Raw genomic sequence first — 15,212 nt, forward strand, 5'->3', positions numbered from 1 at the left:
AGTAAACTGCCAGTGGTCTCCTGATGGATTGGTTACACATGGTGTGAAGTGGGAAGGGAGTGCAGGAATAGCACATAAGGAAATTGGATTGCCAGAGCCACTGTCTCAAATGCCAGGGCTGGACTTGAGCAGCTGAAAACACTGAATATTAGAGACACCTTTCCCTTATTTCTCCTATTGATCAGTGGTATAAAGGTGGTAGACATCTTTTTTACTATGGCAAAATCTTTTTTCCTTTATGGGGTCTACTTCTGGTGACATGGCTAGGAAAACCTTCATCATCCTGATATTATATAACTTCCTCTGTTGTCTTCTAGAATACCTTATGATTTGAGGTTTTAAATACATGGGGTGAAGGATCCCATGTGCAAGAGCCAGGCTTCTGTTTTGTGTGAGGAAACAGACTGTCTTCATATACAGGTGGCAATTTACCAGCTGGCCACTTTAATGGGGTGAGGTGGGACTGGCAGAAATTCTTCCTGTACCACCAGAGGTCATTGACTCACGAGTGTTGTAGTTCTTAGAATTAGAAGAAACCCACAGAGGTTTCCTTTGGGAAGAACATAACATCTTTCACACAAATGGGTGGGAGAAAGCCTCCTATTCTAAGGTCAGGCAGGTAAGTCTGTGATCCAGGAAAAACAGAATCTTCTTGTGTTATGTACTCGCAGGAGACCAGACCAGTAGACGCTCTTGGGAATTCATGCTTCCCTTCAGTAGTGGGGAAGAAGGTCAACCAGGGAAAGGGACCCAGCAGTGCCAGGGGCAGTAGTGGAGAAAGTAGGATCGAAGAGGCCTCATGAGAAGTGAAAGAGCCCTTCATTGGGAACTGGGATCCTTGGAGCGGAGTTTGAAAGAAAAAATCAAGGAGCAGGGGCAAGGGGGAGCCAGCTATCATTGTACCTGTGGGAATGCCCTTCCCTCCAGTTGCTGTGGAGCTGGCATTGTGATTTTATGTGCCAGGTGACTCAAAGTACCAGTAGGGGAGCAACCCTGCCCAAGGGAGCCACAGGTACTTGCTAGTTCCTCACCACCTGGAAAGGAGCAACACCAAATCACTGTGCAGTGGCTCTGTTTTGGAATGTTGTCTTACTATACCATCTAGCAGGTTGTTTTCTGACTTCTTTCTTTCTTTCTTTCTTTCTTTAAGTTGAAGATGGACACAATGCCTTTATTTTACTTATTTTTATGCGGTGCTGAGGATTGAACCCAGTGACTTACCCATGTAAGGCAAGCACTCTACCACTGAGCTACTCTCCCAGCCCTCTGACTTCTTTATCATAAACTTAGTATTTCCTGTGTGTCCAAGTACCTTAGAAATTAACTGCTATCGTCCTGAGAGCAGCCTTTGCAGGGAGGACACAGCAACACTGTGACTTGGGTTTGGGGATAAACTGTGGCAGCCAGCCCAGAGCAGGGCCTGCTTACCATAGGCCTCACTGGCATTAGCACACTTTGAGTTTTATGTCCATATGTATTCTCCCAAGGCATTCAGTTTGACTTGGTTTTCTTTATCATACAGTGATTTAGATAACAAGAACTAAGTCAGGATTCTCATTGATAAATTGGGTTTTCAAATTTAGATACAGGGAACAGGCCCATGCTGGACAGAAGCTGTGCCAGCTGGGCCTCACACTGTGGTCTCTGTGTGCACCATTCTTCTGTCTTCATCTCTTCAGAGGTCTCTAAAGATGCCATATTTGGATACATGGAGTAATTCAATACCCAGAGCTAGGCAGTGGCCAGACTAGAATTAAAGCCCATGCCCTTCCTACCCTGCCTACTTCCTTCCAGGCCCAGCTGCCCTGTGCCTCCACCCACCCCAGTACATGCCATTCCCCAATCACCCTGACCTTCACTACTTGGATGTGCTTGTTTGGGTTTTGATTCCCCAGTGCCTGCCATGTTGTATTTTACTTTTACATATCATATCCCATGAATGTGAATGGCCTGTTCTCCAACCCTGAGGTGGATGCCCTTGTTTCTACCCTTAGGGTGTTGATAGTATAGTGGGACCAACAGACAGGAACCAGTGATTCCTACAGGATGTTTCACAGATGACTACAGGGTTTCTGTGAGGCAGAGAGCAGGGGCGGCAGGTGGGAGGTCCCAACAAGGCTGGTACAATGTTCAAGCAGTGTGCATAGTAGCCAGTCACTGTTCCCAGGGCCCTGGGGAGCACTGATAAAAAACAAAGTAGGAGGTCTTCAAGGCAGGCAGGGACATAGTGTGGCTCCTTTCTACACTTATTGGTAGTTGTGTGACTTGAGTGGAGTAGGTTGAGGTTGTTGGTGGAAACTAGAGACCAAGACCCATTGAAGAATTGCCACTTTTGTGATGGGAGATAGGGCAAGTTTGAACTTTAAGGGGTTGGAAGTGGCATTGAGGAAGTGAAGGGAGTTCTCATGTATCTGGCATGGGCACTTGGTGTAGAGAGATGAGGATATCAAGAGGTTTTCTTCATGTGAAACTGCTAGCTAATCAGGCAGGGTCAGGCAGTGTTTTTAAGACCTACCATGTTCCAGGCAGGTCTGGCCAGTAAGGACATTCTCAAACTCCCTAGAAGGTGGAGTTGCAGTCCTATAATGATGGGTTTGTCCTCTGAGGCTCTGGTCAAAATCAGATACTAGCTGAACCTTGACCAAGAGGAAGCTAGTCCTTGGCTCAAGGGCAAGCTTGTATAGCTTGGGTTATAGAAAGGGCCATGTGCTCTTGAGCTAGTGTCTATCCATATGTCCATTTTAAGAGGGCTGGCTGGTTGCAGTCAGGGAATGACTCTAGACCCCTGTGTTACCTGGTTCTAACACCATCCTTGCAGCCTCCAGTTCTTTGGTGGTCACCTAATATTCTATGAACACATAGTCAGTTTTGGACAGGATGTGGTAGGACAGCCACTTAGGGTCTAGCCTTGGGAGCTGACATGAATTTGCTCCTTGACCTCCCCTGGCCTGAAAACCCTTGTCAGGTACTGACCTCCAGCCTTTATTGTGTAGGGGAAAAGCTTACTGTTATACTCTGCTCTGTTTGGGGATTTCTTCTTGTAAGATGGTTTCTTGCTCTCTTTCTCCGCCTCCCTTCCCCGCCTCCCCCCCCCCCCCCAGCTCTTTCTCTCTCTCTCTCTCATTTTGAGTCAGGGTCTTGTTAAGTTGCTGAGGCTGGCCTTGAATTTGCAATCCTCCTTCCTCAGCCTCCCAAGTCCCTGAGTTGATGTGTGTGTACCACTGTGCCTGGTGAGATAGTTTAACTTCATTTACTTCTGTTTATTGACAGTTGCAGGAAGACTTTTGTTTTTAGGTTATATAGGAGTTGTCATTTGGGTCCAGGTGGTCAGGAGGCATTCTAGGGTTGGTGAGTGGATGGGGATCTTGACCAGAGATGGTGCTGTTCTCAAGGTAACCAGGTCCTGACCATAGTCTCTTGTTGGCATTTGAGGGGCCAGATTGCAGAAGGGAGGATCCTAGTGTGAACTGTGGAGCCTTTGCAATCAGTGCCCAAGGAACAGGGGCCTCTGACCAAATACTAAGATAGCCAGGGAGCCAAGATTGGCGTCTGCTGATGGTGGAGTAAGATATTAACAGGCAGAAGTATCTGCTTTCTGCTTGGCCTGTCTTCTATTTTATGATCTTTAGATTAGAAATAAGAGCTAAAACACTTAAACCCCAGCAGGGGCTGGGGTTGTGGTTCAGTGGTAGAGTGCTCACCAGGCACTGGGTTTGATCCTCAGCACCGCATAAAAATAAATAAATACCAATAATAGCAGATGGAATATATACACATATATATATGTGTGTGTATATATGTGTGTGTGTATGTATGTGTGTATATATATATATATATATATGACTAAAACAGTGCTCAGAGCATTTTGATTTATTCTTCAGCCATCAAACATGAAGAAGCTCTCTGGGCAGGCACTGTGGAAGGGACATGGGAATGAGAGGGTACTGGGCTGCCCTGAAGAAACCTGACACATAGAGTGCCTTCTTCCTTAGCTCTCTAGAGCCCATGCAACAGCCCTTCCTTTGCAGCTCATGGCAGTAATGACCTACCCATTTTCCTGTTTCCTGCTGTTGAGAGGCATTTTCTGACTTGTCAGGATAGGCTTATTTCTGGCCTTTAGCCAGGTCAGTGCTCCTCCAGTTCTGAGTCACTAATAGTTGATGCCCACACTGTCCACATCATCTCTGACAATACCCTGGCAGAATAGGGCATCCTCCAGTGTGTCTTCTGGCATTCAGTGTACTTTGCCCACTGTTTATCAAACATGCTTCTTTGGCCCAGTCATGGTCATCCCACTACCTCAAAGCTATTGTAATAAACTGTATTCTGGGTCTGGACTCTGACTACATGCCAGTTGTCTTTGCTTCAGTGGAAATACACCTTGTCATCTGGAACTGGCCAATTTGCTCACTATGACTAAAGTGACTGGTGGTAGCCTGGAAGGGATGCTCTTACTAGCCTGGCTTAGCCTTCAGTGACTGGTGCTCTCTAGCACAGAGCCTATCTCTGTGACCATGTTCCCCCTCAAGCTCCTCTGTACCTCCTTTTCTTCTCCTGTGTTCGTATCTAGTGACGCGGCTACACTGCTACTGGCCATGGCCTTCTGCTCCCTCTTGGGAAGCCTCCAGGCTGTGCTGCTAGACTACAAATGTTTGCTATTTCTGCTCTACTTCCTTTGGACCTCCTATTAGTCCATGGCTCTGTGGCCCTCATCCCCTTCTAAGTCCCTGTGTGGTTGATTTACCTCCCAGTCCCTCTTGACACTGCTGTTGGAGAGTGGAAAGAGGAACTTGTAGGGCTTGGGGTCATGGGTGAGTTACAGAGGTGTGCTGTGTCACTTATCCTATTGAAAATGCTTCTTAAATCCTGTCAGGTGACTTGTCCATTTCCAGTGTGAAGTGTCTGTGCCATGCTGGCCTCAACTGTGCACACCAGGTCCTCACTAACCCTCTTGCCTGTGTTGTGCCTTTGCTGTGCTTGCCTGTAAATCTGATCCTGCGTTTCATGTGGGCTGGTTCTCATGTTACTGTTTTATATCATTCCTCTCACTTCTCTTGTGAACCTGTGGACTTTTCCACTCATGCTTCTGCTCCACCCCTGGATGCCTTGCAAGCAAAAACCTGTTGCTGCCTCACTTGGCAGCAACAGGTTTCTGCTGTGGGCTTTAGGAAACAGGAGAGGTAGGGACTCCAACCATGCTTGTTGAATGAAGGATCTAATAGCGCAACGGGTCAACATTGTTTTATTTTTATTTACATTAAAACAGGTTTGTACATCTCTTAGCATGAAGCCTCCTTTCTGTGATTTCTTTTTTTAATATAACTTTATTTATTTTTTTAATATGATGCTGAGGATCAAACACAGTGCCTCATACATGGTAGGCAAGCACACTACCACTGAGCCACAACCCTAGCCCCTTTTCTGTGATTTTTTTTTTTAATATTTATTTTTTACTTTTAGTTGGACACAATACCTTTACTTTATTTATTTATTTTTATGTGGTACTGAGGATTGAATCCAGGGACTCGCATGTACTAGGCCAGTGCTCTTCCGCTGAGCCACAACCTCAGCCCCTCTTTCTGTGATTTCTTTAGAGATCACAAGGGTGATGCTGCAGCCCCACATGCGCATTCTTTAGTACCCTGTTTGTGTTTGGAGTGGTGAGGGTGTTCTCAAGCACCAGCTGGACTGGACTGGTTTATTTATTCCATTCAAGTGAGGCCACAGAGCCCTGACAAGTCTTGTTTGTTTATTAACAAGTCCAGTGCTGGGAAAACAGGCAGGAAGAAGACCTACACTACAGGGAAGAAGGCAGACTGAACAGAACAGAGCATCATGTCTCTTGGGAGATAGATGCCCAGCTCAAGCCTGCTATCGTGTTTCTTCCTTTCTAGCAATGCATACCTGTTCTTTCTCTGTGTGTTTGTGTTATGCATGTGTGCATACATATGTGTGCAGGCATGGAGGAGGGTAGTGTATGCTGTCATTCAAGGGAAAACTGAGTTTAGCTCATGTGCATAATTCTTTATAACCAGGAGCAGCAGTGTGGTATAAAAACTTTTAGTAATATTTTCTCTTGTTGTACCTCTGTTAGTAATGTGTTTTGAAGATGTTTTTCACATTCGTGTGATCCGTCTCCTTCTGTCCCCAGCTATAAGCTGTTGAATTTGGGGTAGGTCTCTTTGGTCATGTTAGGAGAACATGAATTGTTCCACATAGGGACCCTTTCCTTGGGAGGAACTGAGAGATGACTTCTGTGGGCCCCTTCACTCTACAGACGAACATTCTGAAACTGAGGTTCCATTGTGCTCAGTGGCAGGTTTGGGTAGGCATCCAGGTCACTCAGAGGGCAGGAAGTAGAGACTGGCTGGCCACCCAATGGTCTAATGCATGCTTGATTTTGTGTTGGTGGTGAGCAGTCTCTAAGGAACAAGTCCCCTTTCCTCTCATACCAGGGGCTTGCTTTTGCTTCATGGTGACCACCTTTCCTATTCCTTCTTTCTCATGGCCCTGTCCTCTTAATCCCTTGTTAAGCTTTCTGTCATTGCTCTGTTGAGTATCCCTCCCTACATGTCTTGATGGGACCTCAGTGAGACTGCATTCTGGAACAGCACCTGATCCTCCCAGGGGCAGCTACCATGAAGGGCCTGATGGCTAAAACTTGCTATTGTGTGTAAATGTATCTTCTTTTGTGTTTCAGTGAGGATGCCATGAGGAAAGCTGGTGTGGCCCACAGTAAATCTAGCAAGGATATGGAGAGCCATGTATTCCTGAAGGCCAAGACCCGGGTAAGGTCTCCTTGGATGGAGTCCCTTGTTAGAGAGGTTCAGAGAGTGGGATGTTGCAGATTCTGAGAACTCTCTGCTAGGGTCCTAGGGAGTGGGTTGTTTGATTGCTCACTGATTAATCACAGACATAGTTGGCTTTGTGTGCAGCATTCTATGTCAATGGAATGAGGAGGATACTTCGCGGGCATCTCCTGCTTCACTGCTGGTATCTTCCAATCTGTGGGCCAGCCCCTATGTATCCTACAGGGAGCTCCCTCAAAACCTGTTGTTCCCATGGAATGGGAAATGCTGGGAGTAAGCACTGACTGTCTCCTGAGCCTCAGCTCAGCAGGGATCTTCCCTGAGCCCCATAGGCTCTAATGCATGGATATAGAAGTGCACCTATTCCCTTTTGTGAAGTGAGGCAGGTAATATTGGTTAAGATCTGAGCCCTGGGACAGCATAGGTGGAGTGGGTAGAAGGATTTCTATGATGTGGCCTCTTATCTTGGGCTTCATATGATTGTCTTGCTTCCTCCATGGGCTCTCCCCAGAGCAGAGCCCTTCTAGTAGAAATGAAGCAAAATGGAAGAAATGAAATGAAATGAAACAGTGGTATGTGTTTATGAGTACATAGTTGTTTAAGGAAGAGCCCCAAGAGCATGCATATTGAGGTGGGGCAGGGTGCCTTCTGTTGTGAACATGTGTAATAAGTATTTTGTTTTTCTTTTAAGAGCATTATTGAGATTATATACTCTACAGTTCACCTGTTTAAGGTGTACAGTTCAGTTGCCTAGGATATTCAGAATTATGTGAACTATCACTGTAATCTAATTTTAGAATATTTTTCCAAAAGAAATTTGGTGACCATTAGCAGTCCCACCTTATATTCCCCCCAGTCATTAGCAACCACTTTTCTACTTTCTGTTGCTATGGATTTTCCCATTCTGAACTTTTCATATACATGTAGTCATATAGGACTGGCATGTAGTTAATTGTTAAAGCACTTGCCTAGCATGCCTGAGGTCCTAGGTTTGATCCCAAGTACTATTTAAAAAAAAAAAAAAAAAAAAAGATTCCTGGGGATTTATATTTGTTTATTTATTTTTGGTGTATGACTGAACCATGTTATAGCAGCAGGTACCTGATTTATTTTTATTGCTGAATAACATTCTGTCTGTGGATGGGTAGATCGTGTGTATGTACACACATACACACACCAACCTCCAATTATCAGTCGATGGACTTGAATTATTTACACTTTTGGCTATTATGAATAATGCTGCTGTAAATATTCTTGTAAAATATTTATAGGGTGTGTATGTGTGGTGCTGGAGGTAGAACTCAGGGCTAAGGGCCTTGAGCATACAAGGCAAGTGCTTCTCTACTGAGCTACATCCCTAGCCCATTGTAAAAGTTTTTGTGTAGACAAAGTTTTCCTTTCCTTTGGATACATACCTAGGGGTGGAGTTGCTGGTTCATGAAAACTCCATGTAAAACTTTTTGAGGAACTATCAGACTGTTTTCTAAAGCAGCTGTACCAGTTGAACCCACCAGAAGCTTATTAGATTTCGTTTGTCCTCAACACTTATTATTGTCCTTTTTATTGTAGTCATTGTTTTAGTCAGCTTTTTCACTGCTGTGACTAAAGGACCCAACCAGCATAGTTATTGAGGTGGAAGAGTTTGAGGGTTCACAGTTTCAGAGGTCTTAATCCATAGAAGGCTGATTGCATTTCTCAGGGCTCAAGATGAGGCTGAACATCATGGCAGAGTGTGTGGCAGAGGAAAGCAGCCCTGATCAGGAAATAGACTGAATCTACTCTCCAGATACAAATATATACATCAAAGCCACACCCCAATTCTCAACTCCTCCAGCCATACCCTACAACTTCATTTACCCCTCAGTAAATCACTAATTGGGTGAAACTCTTAACCACCCAGTCATTTCTTCTCTGAACCTTCTTGCATTGTCTCACATGTGAGCTTTTAGGGGACACCTCACTTCCAGACCATAACAGTTATCATAATGAATGTGAAATGGTATCCATTGTGCTTTTGATTTACATTTGCCTGGTGACTATGATATTCAGCATCTTTTTATATGCTGGTTGGCCATTTGTATGTTTTCTTTGGAGAGATGTCTATTTATATTCTTTGCCTATTTTGGGTGTGTGGGGGGTATACTAGGAATTGAACCCAGGAGAGCTTAACCACTGAGACAAGTTGCCAGCATTTTTTTTTTTTTTTTTTTTTTTGAGACAGTGTCTTGCTAAGTTAGCCAGAGAGTTTGACCTTGAACTTGAAATTCTTTTGACTCAGCTTCTTGTATTGCTGGGATTATAGGCATGACCCTTCTCCTGTTTTTCAATTGAGTTGTTGGTCTTTTCATTTTAATTTTTTTTAATTTTTAAAAATTTTTAATTTTTATTTATATATTTGGGGGATGGGATATTTTACTGATTTTGTTAGTTTGTATTTTCTTATAATTAAAAGAACTTTGATGAGGCTTATTGAACTGACCATCTCAGCTTTAAAAATATAGACATTGGGGCTGGGGATGTGGCTCAAGCGGTAGCACGCTCGCCTGGTGTGCGTGCGGCCCGGGTTCGATCCTCAGCACCACATACAAACAAAGATGTTGTGTCCGCCGAGAACTAAAAAATAATTATTAAAAAATTCTCTCTCTCTCTCTCTCTCTCTCTCTCTCTCCCCCCCCCCTCTTTAAAAAAAAAATATGTATATATAGACATTGTTAAGCACTGTTTATTGTTTATTCATAACAAACTCCAAAGCTTAATAGCATAAAGCAGGGAGTTATTTCTCCTGATTCTGTGAGTCCAGAGTAGGAGCAATTGGAATTGCCCAGCTGCACTGTTCTGGTTTTGCTCTGACATCTCATGTGGTTGCTTAGTGAGGGTAGCTGGGATTGTCTGGAAGGTCCTTAAAGGCTTTACTCAGGTGACTGCATGTCACTTTTCCCAGTATGGCCTCCACTCTGGTATCTCTAGTGGCAGAGCTCAGACTTTATTATAGAACTGTGGCTGGCTTTCAAAAAGAAGAAGTGGGGACTGCCAGCTCTCAGAGGTTTGGATACAGGAATTTTTTTTTTTTAAGAGATAGATAGAATTTTTTTTTTAATATTTATTTTTTAGTTTTTGGTGGACACAACATCTTTATTTTATTTTTTTATGTGGTGCTGAGGATCAAACCCAGCACCCTGCACATGCCAGGCGCTCGTGCACTACTGCTTGAGACACATCCCCAGCCCCAGGACATTTTTTTTTTAGGGTGTGTGTGTGTGTGTGTGTGTGTGTGTGTGAGATGGGGATTTCACCCAGGGGCACTCTACCATTGAGCTATATCCCCAGCCCTTCCAGCCCTTTTACTTTTTATTTTGAAACAGGCTTACTAAGTTGCCAGGGTTGGCCTCAGACTTCAGTTCTTCAGCCTCAGCCTCTCTAATTTCTGAGATTATGGGTGTGCATCTGCATACAGGAAGTGTTAAGTCCAGTGAAGATTCCAGGTTGGGAAAATCACCTTTGCCTTATGGCATGACCAGTGGCCAGTGATTATTGCCTAGCTATAATGGAAACTACCTCAGAGACCTTCCTAGAAGCTGAGGAGTAAGCCTTCCATCCCAAAGGACGTGCCTGGAAACACAACAGCCCCGCATTCACTCTGCCTTAGTCTTTCATTTACTGCATATCGAATTATTTATGCTGCCCCTTAATGATTCCAGTCCATTGCTTTGTTTGAGTTGGCTCTAAATACCTAATTTATAAAGGAGACCCTGGCTAATTGAAAGAGAAGTATTTATGAGAACAGTGTAGGAAAATTCCTGTGTCATTTTCACAGAGACAGACATACTTGGGCACTGCCATCTATATTTGTCTTCAGGTCAAAACTGCAACTCAGGCACACTTTAACCTCCCCTGCTGCCTGAGACCCTGTAGAACAGCTGTGAAAAAAATTAAAAAGTAGGACTCTGGAGCAAGGGAAAAGTTAGGGAATACTGTTATCTCTGGACCCAAGAGGAGCTCTGAGGTAGTGAGTCACGGAGAAGGAGGGTGTCCTTCCCTTGGAATTCTGATATGTTTGCAGGTCCAAAGATGCCTCTCTAAGGGAACTGGAGAACTAATGAGCACTTCAGGCTGTTTAGTGTATACTCCAGGGCAGAGAAAACCTTGAGTGTTTTTCTCCAGAAGAATTCACCAAATTTCCAGAGTCGACACATGCTTCCAGTGTTCATTCCCCAAGTTAAAGCCCTACCCATCCTGCAATTGGCTCACTCTAGGTTTCATAGCTAGATCTCCTTTTCAGAGTACAATGTGATGTCCCCATGCAAGGCCATCTTCTGAGTTCTTCACGTATGTGAATCTCTTGAGCCCCATTTAGACCTATAAAGAGGGTACAGTATTATTTTTCCCAGTCAACATACAAGGAAATTCAGTCATACATATGCTAATTGCCCTGCTCAAAATATCATGTGGCTGGTTAGAGGAGAGCTGGGTTGTAATCCTAGGGGTCTGGTGTCAGAGTGGAAGCTTTTAGCCATGTTTCTCATTGACTCCCACCCAGCAAAGCAAAAGACATTCAGACACCCATTTTAATCCTTGAAGACTTTAATTCTTATGGATGGGACTCCTCTTTGTGAAGGAGCTAAGGGAAACAAAAATAGCCATGCCTGGGTGGTGGGCCATAGTTCATAATAACAACTCTATGCATTCCAGGCAGCGTTCTGATAGGAAGATTCAGCTGTCAGGGGTCCTGGCACCTGTCATCACCTATAGGGGCAGTATGGAAAGATGCTTATTGGGTATATTCCTTTTGTTTGTTTGTTTGTTTCTTTCTTTCTTTTTTTCCTTTTAGTTATAGATGGGCACAGTGTCTTTATTTTTATTTATTTTCATGTGGTACTGAGAATCGAACCCAGTGCCTCACATGTGCTAGGCAATTTGTTCTACTGCTGAGCCACAACCCCAGCCCCTAGAACTGGATGTATTTCTGTTTGCCTCATCTTTTTAGAATTAAACCGTTGTTCTTTGGTATCTGTGAGGGATTGGATCCAGGATTCCCCAAGGATTCCAAAATTCATAGATGCTCAAGTCCCTTGTATAAAATGGTATAATACTTGCATAAAAACTGCACACATTTCTGGTATCCTTTAAATCATCTCTTGATTACTATAATACCTAATCTAATGCAAATACTTATTGTACCGAATTGGCTAGGGAATAATAATGATAAACGGCTATGCATGTTCAGTACAGAATACAATTTATTTTTATGGTTTTTTTTTGTACTAGGGATTGAATCCAGGGATGCTTTATCCCTATGTTAGCTACATCCTCAGTCATTTTTATTTTTTATTTTGAGGCAAGATCTTGCTAAGTGACTGAGGCTGGCCTCAAACTTGTGATCCTCCCACCTCAATCTCCCGGGTCACAAGTATTATAAGTGTACACCACCATGCCCCATGAGACTGTATCTATTTATTTTGGAACTGGGGATTGAACCTAGGAGCCCTTTACCTCTGAGCTACATCTCCAGCTCTATTTTTTTTTTTTAATTTTTTTTTTTTTTATTTTGAGACAGGGTCTCACTAAGTTGCTGGAGGCCTTATTAAGGGTGAGACACAAGGGGTGTGTGTGTGGAAGGTATGTGTATGTGTTTGTGTATATGTATGTGTGTATTCACCTACATTATGAATTGAGTAGTGCAGAAGTGAACCCTGACAAAAGAAGCAGAGAGCATTAAACTGGCAGGCCACTTGGGAATAATCAATCAAAGAGGAACAAGGGCTGAACTACCAACCAGCTGGAATAAATGAGCAAGAGCATAGATAATCAGGCCCATTCTTTGGGGGAGGGATTTACAAATATTCGTCTGATATTGATTGCCTACTTTCAGCCTTTCTAGGGACCTCAAAAGCCCAAGATCCAGCTTTTCATTGAATCTGAATATATCTTCTGCTATTCCTATTGCATCAAGGGAGTTTACCTGCCCAAGAGTTCAGGCGTTAGAAGTGCTGATACTTAGAACTGATAAAAGCATAAAGTATACATTAGAAGCTGTAAACACATGAAAAGATGAGCATTTTCTTTTCTTTTAAGATATTTTAATTTTAGATGGTCACAACACCTTTATTTTATTTATTTTATGTGGTGCTAAGGATCTAACCCAGTGCCTCACATGTGCTAGTAAGTGCTTTACCACTGAGCTATAATCCCAGCCCAAGATGAGCATTTTCTTAACTGTTGAGATCTCCTAGAAAGTCCTGGGATTGTGCTTGGTGCTGCTGGTTCATAAGGAGGCTCCAGTGTTCTTTCACCATTAGCAGTGTTGCTTTGCTTTGATGAGTTTCATCTAAATGTATAACTGTCAGGACTTCTGCACTGCCTTTAGTAAACATTTGTTCACAAGCCTAATTTTAAATTCTAATTGTTCAGTTTTCAGGAGCTGTATTATGGATGTATCCAGGCCCTAGAGAAACATTTTACAAACATCTAGAGAGCAACATTCTCCCTAATTTACCTGTGGAAAAAAACAAGTACAGGACAAGTCAAAGGATGCATGATGCTTAGCTCCTTTGTTGGCTTGTGCATACTTGGATTCTCTCTTGCTTTCTTTGTTTGTTTTATTTGTTTTGTTTTCTCCTTTGCAGTGTTAGGAATTGAGCTCAAGACTGCTTTATCACTGAGCTACATCCCCATTCCTATAAGGAAACCATGTCATAAAAATGTAAATAAATAAATGAATGTATACATACATAATTTGAACAAACAAATCTAGTTTCTCTTAATTTTAAAGTCCAAAAGGCTAAAAATCAATATCACTGGTCAAAAATCACCATGTTGGTAGGTCTGTATTCCCTCTAAAGGCTCTCAGGGACAATTTTCCTTACATCTTCCAGCTTCTGGTAGCTGCTGGTGTCCCTTGGTATATGAATGTGTCATGGCAGGCTACAAGACTCAGCATCATATGGTAAAATGTCTCTCTGCTCTATCTTTTTTTTCTTTTGTTAGTTGCTCAAGACAATACAATGATCTTGACATATCATACATTTGACTCAAATGGGGTATGAATTCTCATTTTTCTACATGTACAGATTGCAAGATCACATTGATTATACAGCCATGTATATACATACAGCAATACTAGTGTCAGTTGTATTCTGCTGCCCTCCCTATCCCCCCCTCCCCTCCCATCACCTCTCTCTACCCAATCTACTGTGACACATTTCTCTCTCTTTTTTTCCCTTCCCCCTCACACCATCATATATGTATTTTGTATAACGATGAGGGCCTCCTTCCATCTTCCATACAATTCCCCTCTTCCCTCCCATTCCCTCCCACCTCTCTTCCCTGTTTAGTGGTAATCTTCTTCTCATGCCCTTCCTCCCTACTCTGTTTTGAGTCCCCCACTTATATAAGAGAAGACATTTGGCATTTGTTTTTTAGGGATTGGCTAACTTTACTTAGCATAATCTGCTCTAATGCCATCCATTTCCCTGCAAATGCCATGATCTTGTTATTTTTTAGTGCTGAGTAATATTCCATTGTGTATAAATGCCACATCTTTTATCTTAACATCACCTTCTTCTCTGAGAGTAAAATTTCTTTCTGCCGCCGCCTCATGAGGATACATATGATTGCAGTTAAGGGCCACTCCTCTTTCTCAGGATCCTTAAGCACATCTGCAAAAACCCTTTCTCCAAATAAGGAAACACATACAGGGTTCCAGGGGATCAGACCTGGTATATCGGGGCCTATTATTTAGCCCACTAAAGATGGAAAGTTGACTAGTGATTGCCTACTGATGGGGTTGTGGCTCAGCTGTAGAGCACTTGCCTAGCATGTGGGTTCGATCTTCGGCACCACTTAAAAATAAATAAATAAAATAAAGGTATTGTGTCCAACTACAACTAAAAAAAAAAAATATATATATATATATATATATATATATATATATATTTTTTTTTTTTTTTTTTTTTTTTAACTACTGAAAATGGTGTACTTTAAGTGGGTGGACTTTATGGAAAGTGACTTATATTTCAATAAAACGATTATATTTGTATGTGTGTATGTGTGTGTGTATATATTTGTTTAGTTTTTGCTTTGAGATAGGTTCTCACTAAGTTACTCAGAGTCCTGCTAAGTTGCAGAGGCTGGCTTTGAGGCTGAGTTTGAACTTATGATCCTCATGCCTCAGCCTCCCAAGCTTCTGGGATTACAGGCATGTGCCATCATGCCCAGCTAAAACTTTTATATTTTAAAAAATGGAATCAGTGAAAGTTGTAGAAAATGTGTCTATCTGTCCTTGGTAGCAAGGTCAGGGCAGCGTGGTTTCCTTGAGTGGGTAGGGGTAAGGGATGTTGTTGGGGCTGCCTTGGCTTGAGGTTTGATAGATTTTTAAATATGTTAGGAAAACTTTCAGAGTCATAA

At 42.8% G+C, this 15,212-nt stretch overlaps 1 protein-coding gene across 16 annotated transcripts in view; it reads left to right on the plus strand.

The window, feature by feature from the left end:
- Med15 (mediator complex subunit 15) overlaps nucleotides 1–15,212 on the plus strand; it is a 73,766-nt gene that overhangs the window by 16,076 nt on the left and 42,478 nt on the right. For 15 of the 16 annotated variants that reach the window (XM_076862016.1, XM_076861768.1, XM_076861852.1 and 12 more), the window contains exon 2: nucleotides 6,701–6,788. The exons of the other annotated variant lie outside the window; for it this stretch is intronic. In XM_076862016.1, coding sequence (XP_076718131.1) covers nucleotides 6,701–6,788 — 88 coding nt within the window. The remainder of the gene's footprint in view (nucleotides 1–6,700; nucleotides 6,789–15,212) is intronic. 16 annotated transcript variants of the gene reach the window in all.

This window comes from Callospermophilus lateralis, chromosome 1 (genome assembly GCF_048772815.1).
Source record: "Callospermophilus lateralis isolate mCalLat2 chromosome 1, mCalLat2.hap1, whole genome shotgun sequence".
Taxonomy (NCBI): Eukaryota; Metazoa; Chordata; class Mammalia; order Rodentia; family Sciuridae; genus Callospermophilus; species Callospermophilus lateralis.